The sequence below is a fragment of the Emydura macquarii genome, unplaced genomic scaffold (genome assembly GCF_026122565.2).
Source record: "Emydura macquarii macquarii isolate MOO-44397 ecotype Brisbane River unplaced genomic scaffold, CSIRO-AGI_Emac_v2 contig_3287, whole genome shotgun sequence".
NCBI lineage: Eukaryota > Metazoa > Chordata > Testudines > Chelidae > Emydura > Emydura macquarii.
Genome location: NW_027133424.1, coordinates 751,847 through 764,124, shown reverse-complemented (window position 1 = coordinate 764,124; position 12,278 = coordinate 751,847). Strand labels below are relative to the sequence as shown.

Genomic DNA, 12,278 nt, shown 5'->3' with positions numbered 1-12,278 from the left:
TCACGCAGGCCAACAGATGGCCACCAGGCCTGGCCTAGGTCTGAACCGTGGCCAGGAGCCCAGACAGCCGTGCTGAAGTGATGGGGCGGGGAGGGATGGTGGGGGGTTCCTGCAGCATAGCAATACCCAGGGCAGAGCATCCAAGGAGCTGGATGGGTGGGGATCTAGCTGAACAAACAGCAAGAGGGAAAAGCATGGCCACCCCCGAAAGATACACCCCCAGCCCCCACATGCCCACCACACACAAACAGCCCCGCACCCCCTCCATGTGCCCATGACCCTGCCCAGATAACACTGCTAACCCCACCCCTGAGCGCATACAGAGGAGCTGAGGGGCAGTACATGCAGAAATCCTCTCTCCCTGGGGATCCTTGGGCTGGCACCAGGAAATGTGGGGCAGCCTCTTGCATGCCACTATCCCCTGGAGTGCAAAGGGGCAGGGCTGTCTGCCCACCATGGGTCTCACTCACACATACACCGGGGGATCTTGGCAGCCAAGAGAGATGGGGCATTGGCCCCGGGGAACCGGGCTGAGATGTGCACATGGCATGCCCACCCCGGCCACGGGCATGGCTCTGCGGCAATCCCTTTGGATGGCAGGGCTGGGGGTCAGGGCACGGGCACAGTGCCAGAGGGAGGGCGGTGGAAGGAGCTCTTACTGGTGTTGTCTCCTGACAGCTTCAGCTCCAGCTCCTGCACCTGCCTGACCAGCAGCGAGATGTGCTGGAGCATGTCCTTGTTCTGCAGCAGCAGCTGGTGCACGCGTGCCTGAGCCTCCAGCCGAGCGGCTGCCTCCGCAGCCAGCTGGTCCTTCAGCAAGTGAACCTGAGGGACAGAGACGGAGACACTGCACGTGGGTGCACGCCAGGGAAGGCCCAAGCCTGCTCTCCAGGCAGAAACCACCCACCGAGCGACTGAGCGAGACCACCGCTAGCCCTGCGTACAAGCAGTTGCCAGTGGTCAATTCCACAGTGCTCGCTGGTGGGTACCAGCCCGTGCAGGAGGGCAGGCTGCGGGGTGGGAACAGCCCCTCCTGCTGTCACCTCTTGGATGGTATGGATCAGCCGTCACCCGCACTGACTGTGGCTACGCCAGCAGAAGCCCATCATTAAACAGAGGTGGTCTCTGTGTGCAGGCGGGCGGGGAAGTGAGGAGTTTTTAGGCAGACGGTTCGGTTTTCTTTAACCCCATGGAATTAAGACACTGAAAAGCAATTCTTGTTCCTCTTGACATTCTCCTACTATTTCTATCGCTAAAATCCACTTCCCTTCTCTTGCCATCAGGACAGCTTGCACACAGCTGGCTGAGATCCTGAAGCCCCCAGCTGGCATCGCGCAGGGCGGTGGGCACTGGCGGCAGAACTGGCTATGCCCCGTGACCCCAGCTGGATGCTGCCCTCCGCTGGGGGAATTCTCGGCTGCACAGCTGGGCCCAGATTGCCACTTGGCACCGCCTGCGTGAGGCAGAGTGGCTAGAAGAGGGGAAGCTATGCCCAAGAGGGGAGTGATGCCTGTGATTCACTGGCACCAGCTCCTGCAGCACCTGGGTCCCCTCCCCTGAGCCCAGAATGGCCATGGCAGCAAAGATGCAGTGCACTGCGGAACTGTCAGCCTGGCACGGCCCGTCCTCACCCAGCCCTGAAGCCCCGAAGGGCCGTCTGGCCATGTGCAGAGACAGCTGGGTGTGTCACCGCGCTGTGAAGCACTCAGGGCAGCGGGTCTCCCTGGGGCACTGGCCCCTCCTGCTTGTCTCACACTCTCAAAGTTCATTATCTGCCCCCACCTGGGTCAGCACCACTGCCCACATGTGCCCGCTGCCTTTGCCAGAGTCCCCGCAGGCCTTGCTCCTCAAGGACCCTCCAGAGGGACAGGGCTGGTCACAGACATGCAGGGTGGATGGAGGAAGCTTTGCCAAGCCCACTTGGCCAAGATTCCTCTTCGTAACCCACTGGCCCTTTTCCCAGTGCATGGTAGTCAAAGGAACATGCAGGCAGGGCACAGAGACCAAGACCCGGCTACGGTTGGGAATGCAAATGGAACGGGGGAGGGGCGTTGCCTGACGGCAGGCATGGGCAGAGTGAACTCAGCATGATTGGCAGTCGAAGCAGGGAGCGGAGGGACTATCGGCACGTACTCAGAGCCGAGCTCCGTGGCTTTGCCTCCACAGCAGCCCGGCTGCCTCTCACGCCAACCCCTCCACACCGCCCCAGATGCATGGGCTTAGTGCCCGCCCAGCCCCAGCCTCGGCGCGCCCCTGCACTCCGGGCTCTAACAGCCACCCTGGCAGCAACAAGGAAAGGAGAACCTGGGCCACAGCCACTTGTGTCTGCTGCGTCTGTTGCTGCAGAAGCTGCTGGAGAAGCTGCAGCTGGTGGTGAGCAGAGAGGGGGATCCCCAGGTCAGGAAGCTGGGCGGAGGAGGGGAGCAACAGCTTGGGCGATGCAGTCAGGATATTCTCGGGGTGGAGGGAGTCCTGCAAAGAACAGAGAAAAGCAAAGCCTGACCCACAGCGTGGTGCCCCTCTGCACGCTGACAGATGCTTCAGTATCTCCACAATAGGCCGGGCATGGCTGAGTGAGACCCCTGCGTGCTGGGCTGGCCAGCATCTCGTTTCCCGCCCCTGTCTGTCTGTATCTGTCTCTTGTCCAACACTTGGATTGTCGGCTCTCTGGGGCAGGGACCATAGCCCTGATCCTCGTGGGTATGTAGGCTGTGCGTAACACTGATCAATAAAACCTGCAAGACCAGCGGGACACCTTATCACAACCCTTACACTTAGCGTTCACACGGCAAACCATCGTGCAGATGTAGCCCAATGCTCCTAATCCCGCTGTGCTGCGAACTGAGGATCTAACCCCCGTCACACGACTGGCTGCAGTGCCAGCTAGGCACCGAAGGACCTGTCCCCTCTTGCAGCGCCACGTGTTGGCACACAAAGGCCTGGCCGGGCCAGGAGGAGGCTGGCACCCTGTAACAGATGGTGACACCTAGGTGCCTGCTCTCTCACCCTGCCTGCAAGGCACCGGCCTGGGCCAGGCTCTGCGGCTCAGGCTGACTTTGCTTTGCTCCAGCAGGACCCTGCTGCCCAAAGGAAGCAACGCCCACTGAACAGCCACTCAGCCTGGGGAGCTGCCTGTAGCACCAAGCTCTCAGCCTGGGGCACCTGTGTGCACAGAGCCAGTGGCCTCCAACACATGCTCCAAAACCAGGGCCAGAGGGCGACCCCTGCCCCGACATCTGTGGTGGGTGGGAGTCGGAAGGACTGTGCCGGGAGGGGGTCTCTGCTCCATGGCCTTGCCATAGCTGCTGGCAGGTGCCAGGGGTGGGGGCAGGAAGCCGCTCCCCACGTGAGCCCTGCTCAGCATCCGTTTCTACACCTCCCCGGGCTTCCTGCACAGCCAGGGAGGCCAGACACTGCCTTTTCTGAACAAATGGAAACAGACTGCGACATATTCACGAGCATCCAGGAGATGGGGCTTTACGAAACACACCAAATAACGAGAAACTTGTGATCAAATGGGAAGGGCTGGCACCTAGGAAGACACATCTCAGGGCTATGTATAACACCGCCACATCTTGGTCGTGGGCAGCCGGGATCAAACCAGGGCCCTCTGGCACTTAATGCAGGAGCCTCTTTTGCCTGAGCTAAGACACCACCCACGGAGCCCAGGCTGTAGGGAGCTCAGCAGTCTCTAGCACAGTGGTTCCCCACCAGAAGCACATGCACCCCTGGGGCCACGCTGAGGTCTTCTGGGATACGTCATCTCATACAGATCAGTGTTTCTCAGCTGGGGGTGACGACCCCGGTAGGGGTGCAGGACAGGGCGAGGGCAAGGCCAGCATTAGGGGTGGCAGCCACGCCACGGGGGCCCCATGATGCTAAGTTGTGTGTGTCAGCACCGGGCGGTGGAAGGCGTGAGCTCCAGGGGCCAGTACTGTGGAAAGGCTGAGACCACTGTTCTAGCTGGCCTAGGTGCCCAGAGAGGGGGCAGAGCCCCACACTGCGCGGGCATGGGGCAGCCCCTGGATTCTGCGTACCAGCCCCACACCACACTGCTGGCTCTGCCGGCTGCTCTGGCACTTTGGGCAGCACCCTTGGCCCCCAGGAGCCAGGCAGATCCTACCTCCCTGTGGTGCCAGCAATGGCACAGGGGCCATTGGCTTTGCTCACTCCCTTCATCGGCCCCACTCCGTGCGCCTGAGTCCCGCGGGCTGACTGGGAAAGACATGGGCCCCTGGACTGCAGCAGGGAACTGGGAACCGGGACTTCTGACTTCTATTCCCAGCGCTGCTACCAACTTGTCCCATGAGCCATGGGCCGCTCCATGACTCAGTTTCCCCACACGACAGTGGGTGCTCCCATACCTGGGGTGGGGGTTTGTGCGACTGAATGGGGGCCATGTTGTAAAGTGCTATGTGAGCTCATAGGAGAGGGGCGAGGGAGGGAAATGCGTGTCAGCCCAGGGAGCCCCCTGGGTCTCTGAACCCCACTAGCAAGGCGGTGCTATCGTCAAGGGAGTCTCAGTCCTGATAGACCCTGGCCGAGGCCTGGGCAGAGTGGAGGAGGCAGGACAGACATGCAGTGCCATGGCCCAGGCGGGTTAGCGGCAGAGCTGCCCGGTTGCGGTGGCGGCTCCGTGGCACTTGGAGTCTCTGCGGGGCAAGTGGAAGCCGACCTCCTTCCCAAACAGCTGAGACCCAGGCTGTGCTGTGGGCCCAGCCAAGGGGGAGTCTGGAAATGAATGTGTAGCCCCAGAACATGAACCTGCCAACAGGAGCCAGTCAGACCCATCGCGGAGGCAGGGAGCATCAGGAAGGAGACCGTTGGGGGGAAAGGAGCTGGGGGCCTCGTGTGTGTGTGTGGGGGGGGGGGGGGCAGTTTCAGCACTGGGGATCTGGGTACCAGCCTGCTCCTTCCAGTAACACGTGAAATGAGTTTGTTGGCCTCAGATTAATTAATTCCCATTTGTTCTTAGCAAAAATTCCTCACGATACAGATTCTATCCCTCCCTCCATCCTCACCCACACCCATCAGTTCATCTGTCTTCACATCCCTCCATCCGTCCTCACACACACCCATCTGTCCATCCATCCCCACATGCATCCGTCCGTCCGTCCTCTCACACACTCATCCATCTGGCCATCCTGTGAGTGTTGGAGGCATCGTGCTCAATGTCTGTGTGGCCCTGGAGGATGTGCTGAGCATCACAATCACATAGCTGGTGGGACGGCCCTAGCCAAGGGCCGGGCTGTCTCCCCCTTTCTAGATTCAGCCCCAGCAGATGCCCAGCAGATGCCCCGGCTGCACTGCGAGCTAGTCACCTCTGGCATGGGGCTCCTGCCGCTTCCCTTGGGAATCCAACCTCACTGAGTTGCTAGGACATGCCACGGGCAAAGGGAGCGAGGGGGTGACCCGGTGACGACCTCGTGGCTGGACGGCAGCTGTGCAGGGTCTGGGGAGGGGCTGAGCGCGGGAGGACACGGGGGGAGAATGGGATAAGGGGGAGCCAGTGACTAGGAGCTTCTTTTATTGCCGGGGGGCTAACTGAGGGAGTGGCAGGGTTCCTGCCCCATGGGGAAGTAGAGTCAGTGAAGGGCCATGGCCATGAACTGTGCAGCTCGTCTGCAGGGCAGCTCCTCCGGGAAGGGGCATTCCTTGCTTTGTGGGGTCTGGCCACTCCTCGGCTTCTTTTTGGCAACGCCTGGGCAGAGCAGTGACTCTGCCAGCTGCCGTCACAAAGACACGTCCTGCTGAACCAGATTCGGCCCATGCTGGTGGATCCCATCTCGGCCATCCAAACACCCCACAGGCTGTGCTAGCCCCACAGCAAGACATGAGTCTGTCTCCTCCCCGCCATGGAGGGGCAGCGTGCCAACACATCGGTCCCTGGGACAGTGGCGACACCCATGTGTGTCACGGGAGGAGTGTGGGGAGCTCTGGGGCGGCTGTGTGGGGACGGCAGGGCACCCCTGGGCACAGACCCATGTCTCGCTTGGACATGCTCTCCTGACGCCACCCTGTCTGCGGGGGCTTGGGGCCTGGACTAGGTCTCCCAGGGCTGCCATTGGGGGCACAGTTGCTCTTGGCTGGGGCAAGCGCCTGGTGTACCTTGATGTCCAGATAGGGCCCCGAGTCCTTCCCTATGGCGTCGAGGTCTGTCACCCCCCGGCTGAACTCCAGCACGTTGCTGCCTCGCAGAGGGATCTCCACCGCGTCAATGTCGGTCTCCTCCGTGGGGGCGGCTGCCTTCTCAGCTCGGGGCGGGTGGCAGGCTGGGAAGGGATGGCAATGTAAGATGGGACAACATAACTGCCCCAACACAGCTCGTCAGGGGGAGGTAATGCCGGCGTGGCTAGCAGGTAAGGCCCATTCATCTCTGTGGGGGAAGCACCTGTACATCATCCTGGCAGGGAAAGCCTGACCCCCAGGAGGCTCACTGGGGCCCGGTGGATGTCTGCCCCGGCCTCTCTCACACACACACCATGGCAGTTCCCTGGACTGTGCCCGCTGTCTCCCTGGCCCCTTCTCGGCACAGTGCGTGCTGGGGGGTCTCTCTGCTCGGTGCCCCCCTGGAGCACGTGGTTACCACGTGTCCCATTCAGTTGGCCTCCAGCTGAGAGTGAGACAGTCTCTCTGAGGGGGCCGTTTCCAGGTCCCCGGCTGCCCCCAGGGCGGCATTGACTTACACTGATGTCTAGGGTCACATGCGAACTGTTGCAAAAACTTAAGTGAGCTGTTAATAAATCTGCACAAGCTGCTGGAGCCGGGGGTGCCCAGCTGTGTCGGAGGGACACAGAACATCAACACGCCCCTTGTGGGGAAGGTGCTGCAGAGCAACTGAGCCAAGCTGCGTCCCGAGAGCCTCTCCCTGGAGTAGGAAGGGGTCAGCTCAGTGACTGCAATAGAAAACAGCAGCTCCTTGTGCCCAGGCAGCCTGTCTCTGGCTTCCTGCTGATGGGCAACGTGCCCCCAGGCGTGCGCTGTCAGTCACCGCGGTGCGGCCCAGGCACACAGGGTTAACAGGGGAAGGAATGGGCAGAGACAGGGAAACACTCATATATAGCCTGTATAGCCTCTGTGGAACTCCCCATAGCCAGCCTCTCTCGTCCCCAAGCTGCAGCATCTGGCACAGCTGGTCAATAATGCGGGATCCCCTGACATACCAGGCACCGGCATGCTGTTCCTGGGGGACCATGACATCCCTCCGCAAAGCGCTGTGTCCCCACCCCCAGTCCATGCATAAACGGAGGGGCCCCCGGCACCAGGGTATCTCAGGCATCCCGCGCACAGATCCTTCCCCCAGCTGTGGCTGCTGCGTACCTGGGCCACCCAAGTCGTCGCTGTCGCCGTCCTCTTGCCCGTCTGCATCCTGCTGGGTGTGCTGCAGGCTCAGCTTGTGGCAGACCTCGAAGGCCTGCCCCACGGTGCGGACGATGCGCATGGCCTGGCTCTGGGTGGAGGAAAGTGGAGAGCTATGACGACAGACACAGGGACCCACACACCAAAGAGCTGCCGCACAGGAGGCTTGGCCACACACGGAGCCGGGGGCCAAAACCCCCCAGGAGCTGAGCTGGGCCCGGGGCTCTGCAAGGGACAGTGTCCCAAGCACCTGTCATGTGGGCTGGCTTGGCGGGGGTGGGGGGCGTTTACTGTATTGTGTAACATTAATATGTCAAAATCATAACGATTCATGTAAGATCTTGCCATCTCAGGTGCCGTTAGAAAGGATGTAATGCGCTGAGAAAGATGGCAATATTTATGTTCATGTGTTATATCTGTAATGGAAGTCATGGACATATTGATGTACCGGAGTTTCAAACTATGCTGTATAAGACATACCCCAGACAGAGAGGCGGGCAGGACAATAGTCCGCTTAATAGCCCATCAAAACCTTTACAGAGGCAAAGGGCCCAGGAAGAAACTGAAGGCATACCAGGGCCCCCCAGGGTACAGACCCATGTCTCGCTTGGACATGCTCTCCTGACGCCAGTAAAGAGTATAGAGTTTAAAGAACTGATCTCTTTACTGGACCTAATGGATGATTTGGGAGCCAGGAACTGGAATGCAGTAAAATGGGCTGTGTGCATTTGTATACTGGCTTCTGTGGGGATTCAGAAGTGCAGTCTGTGGCTCGTTGGGAGTGCTGGGAGAATCTGCACTCCGTTTACAGCCTGCCCTGACCATGGCATTATCAGTTGGCTACTCTGGGCACGGGTTTTGGATCAGAACCTCACGCTATTCCAAATTTTGATATTGAGAGTGTTAAAGATTAAAGTCAGTTAAGATGAGCGATTCACAATCAGGTAAAGCAAGCAAGCAGCAAGCCGTGAGAGAGAAACAGCGTCTACAATATGAGGAGGAACTCAAAAGGCTGAGACTAGAATCTGAGGCAAGAATTGTCAGATTCCAAAAAATAGATGAAATGAGAGAAAAAGCTCATCAAGAATGGATGAAAAAAGCCAGAATCCAACTCCAGATCCTGGAAAAGCAGAAACTGTATCCTTCTGGAAGCCCAGCTCCTCTTAACAGAGATTGGGAAAAAATCTTGCCAGTTTACAGCGGTTTTGATATGTTTGATGCTGATATGGTAAATATATATTGTCATGCTAGGTAGATGGGGGGTGGGGGAGAGCATTTGTTATATTGTTTGACATCAGTATGTCAAAATCATAATAATCCATGTGATACACGCCATGTCAGGTATTGTTAGAAAGGTTATAATATGCTAAGTCAGATGATGATACTTATGTTCATGTGTAATATGTGAAATGGAAGCTATAGATATATTTGAGATATCTGTATTTCAAATCGTGCTGCCTGGGCAACACCCCAGATAGGATGGTGGCAGAACAACAGCCTGCTTAATGGCCGATTAAGACACTCATGGATACAAGGGGCCCAGGAAGCAACTGAAGGCATACCTGAAGAGTTACCAGGATTGGCCCATGTGACTCTGGACTCCATTTTAGTTCTTGTAATATTCCACAAGACTGCATGGTCAGGGACAGAGGCTATATAAGGCCAAGCCACAGAAACCATTTTGTCTTTGTTCCTGTTCAGCTTCAGGTAGCAACTTACCTCTGGATCAGCTCATCTACAACTGAACTGAAGCTGTGAAACAAAGGACTGAGACCCACCCAGATATTGGGTGCACACCAGAGGAACTATACAAGCCTGCAACTCCACAATTCTTCTAAAAACCTGATGTATATGGACTTTCAATCATTTGTATGTATTTGATTGCTCTAATCCTTTAACATTTCTCTTATGGTTTATTTCTTTCTTTTTACAATAAACCTTTAGTTTTAGTTACTAAAGGATTGGCTGGCAGCGTGGTATTTTGGGTAAGATCCAAACTTATATTGATCTGGTGCTGTGGCTGACCCCTTGGGGTCAGAGGGAACCTTTTTAGTAAAAAGCATAGAGTTTAAATAACTGGTCTCCTTACTGGACCTACTGGCTGATTTGGGAGCCAGGAACTGGAATGCAGTAAAGGGGGCTGTGTGCATTTGTATACCGGCTTCTGTGGGGATTCAGAAGTGCAGTTTGTGGCTGGTTGGGAAGCCTGACTTCAGTGTCACCCACCAGTGCTGGGAAAATCTGCTCTCCTTTTACAGCCTGCCCTGACCTTGGCATTTTCAATTGGCTGCCCTGGGCACGGGACGGGTCACATCACCTTCCAGTCCGTCTCAAGGGGGGCTCCAATCTATCTTGGGTCGCCTGGGCTCCATGGTCTGTAAGGCCCTGACCCAGCGAGGCTCTTACTTTAAGATGCGAGTGCTGCCGGCAGAGGACCTGCATCGGAGTTAGCAACAGCGGGTGCTTTCCGTCCCAAAGGCCCAGGGCAGACCCAGCCTCTGTGCCCCGCTGCCAGGCTCTGCCCTGCCCCCAGCTCAGCTCCAGTCTCCACCTGCATCGGGCCTACCACGGCATTTGTCCTGCTTTGGCCCCGCGGCGGCGACCTGCCCAGCGCTCAGCCCCTCCATCCGTAACAGCTCCGCGGGGGGAGCACTAGATCTCATATGTCCTGGTGCAGCCCCCCCCAGCACCGTCTCTCCTTTGCTGCCTACCTCTCTGGGCGAGGGGAGATGAGAGGTGGTGGCCCCAGCGCTCTGAGAACAGCAGGCCAGGACAGCATGGTCCTGCCCGAAGGGGTCCCCCAGGCTGGTCAGAGCCGAGCCCTTCGAGGCCTGGGGAATGGCAGCTCCCTGGAGCAGAGCCCGTGCATTGCTGCTCCTGTGCCATGGAGACACTCTCCACCCTGTCAGTCAGCTGGCGTCTGCACCCCTGCTCATTGCACGGGGAGAGAGGCAGTGACGAGTTGGGAGGCAGTGCCAACAACACCCCACTGCTGGGAGAGGACCCAGCGTGGGACCCCCTGGCCATGCCCAGGACAGGGTAGGACAGTGCCTAGCCCGCTCCTGGCCCACCAAGCAGGGGGAAGCGGCTGAGCGTGCGGGCAGGGGGCTGATCCCCACAGGCACAGCACCCACGGCCCCACCTTGCCACAGCCTCCCAGTGCGGGAGGGAGAATCCGGTAGCTCCAGGGTGTCCGAGAAGCAGCCATTCACTGGCACCTACCCTGGGGCAAGGACAGCACTGCCTAGGCAGGGTGCGTTTGAGTCAAACCCCCAGCACCCTCCCAGAGACCAGGCACCCCCCAGCTGATACCTTCTTCTTGGACTTGAAGACGTTGCACCTGAAGACGTTGCTGGAGCCGTCTCTGGCAATGTAGCTGAAAATCTTCAGATCCTGGGAGTCGTGGGACACGTAGAAAATCCTGCAGGGGAATAAGGGAGGGCAGCGTCCGCAATGCAAGCCCCGGCTGTGGTGCTCAGTGGCCCGGTAAGGCCTCACACATGCTGCGTGTCTGGCAGGCACCAGGAGATGCTTGCAGTGACGGATGGTGATGGTGAGCACAGCCCCGCCGCCTCCCACTCCTGGGCTGCCCCACTGCCCCATCAGCACCAGCACCGCGCTGGGACTGGCCGACAGCTCGGCCCATGTCAGCGGCCCTCGGGCCTGCAGCACCCTCCAGCCCAGCCCTGCCACTGCAGCTCCAGCGATGTGGAGCAGTGGGAAGGAAGACCCTGGGCCCATCCCCCATGCTGGTCAGAGGGTGGTTTGGGGCAGGTGACTTTTAGGAGCTCCCCACAGCAGCTGCCTACGAATGCTGGGCAGGCCAGAGGCTAGCGGTGACGTGCAGAGCCCGTGCTGACCCCACAGAGCCCGGAGCTCTGTCCTTCCCCCTGCCATGGGCAGCAGGTGCTGGCATAACAGGAGCCCAGTGTCCCAGCCACAAAGCCCAGCTGGTGTGAGGCCTACGGGGGCCCAGAGCACTCCACTCCCCTGCCCCAGGTGTGGAGAGGCACCGGCGGGCGCCTCTAATCCCTGCTCAGCGAGCGGGGATCCCTCTCCACCAGGCTCATCACAGTGACTCCCGGGCCTGGCTCCGATCTGGCTGCCTGTCCGGGGCAGGCCTTGGGGGGCCTCCTTCCCTAGTGGGGCAGAGCGGTGGGCCAGCCCCAGGGTGCAGACCCGTCTCGGCGCGTGCCCCCACTCGCTCTGCCCTGCAAAGAAACCCCCGCAGCAATGGCTCTCAGAGCCCAGGTCAACTGACTGCAGAGTGCGCTGCAGGGCTCTGGAACCCTGCCCTGGCCGGGCATCTGCACCCGGCTCCAGCCCGAGCCCAGCACCTACGTGGCTGTTGTTAGCCTGGCGGCTGGAGCCAACAGCCGGGCTCCGAGACGCGCGGCCGCGAGTCCTTCGTGGCAGCATAGCTGGACCACCTGGTCTGGCCTGAGACGAGAAGGATCTTGTTGAACATCAGCTGGACCATTTGCGCCCCCCCTCCCCCTTGGCTCTCTGCTGGCCAGCCCCGCTTGAGGGCAGGATCCCATCGAGCCCCAGGGTCAGAGCCCTCCGGACTGGCCACCTGGGAGGGCAGGCATAGCCCAGGAGTGCCTGGCACGGCGCTGTCAGGCTGCGCTGCGGGAGGCACTAGGAGGGTGCAGTGGGAGAGCGGCAACAGAGACCCTCCCTGGGGTTCCCAGGGCATTGCCCCTCATGGCTCCACGCTGACAGTGCTGTGGGCAGAGGATGTGGCCATGTGTCTTTCGCCAGGAGCTGTGCAGTTCAACCAGTGCAAATGGAGAACTGGGCCCTGCCAGCTGGCGAGGCCCGTCTCCTCCTGCAGCACCACAAGGCCCAACACAGCCGTGTGAATGCAGAGCAGTCGGGCACTGCTCACAAAGGCCAGTGCAAACTCCAGGCACCCC

General features: G+C 59.5%; 1 protein-coding gene across 3 annotated transcripts in view; it reads right to left on the bottom strand.

Annotated features, from left to right (window-relative positions):
- NOS1AP (nitric oxide synthase 1 adaptor protein) overlaps positions 1-12,278 on the bottom strand; it is an 80,001-nt gene that overhangs the window by 4,256 nt on the left and 63,467 nt on the right. For 2 of the 3 annotated variants that reach the window (XM_067532576.1, XM_067532577.1), the window contains exons 5-9: positions 10,672-10,780; positions 7,321-7,450; positions 6,109-6,272; positions 2,305-2,472; positions 660-825 (exon numbers count right to left, since the gene is read on the bottom strand). In XM_067532576.1, coding sequence (XP_067388677.1) covers positions 660-825; positions 2,305-2,472; positions 6,109-6,272; positions 7,321-7,450; positions 10,672-10,780 — 737 coding nt within the window. Of the gene's footprint in view, positions 1-3; positions 169-659; positions 826-2,304; positions 2,473-6,108; positions 6,273-7,320; positions 7,451-10,671; positions 10,781-12,278 lie in introns of those variants that run through there. The other variant, XM_067532578.1, reaches the window with a different exon arrangement.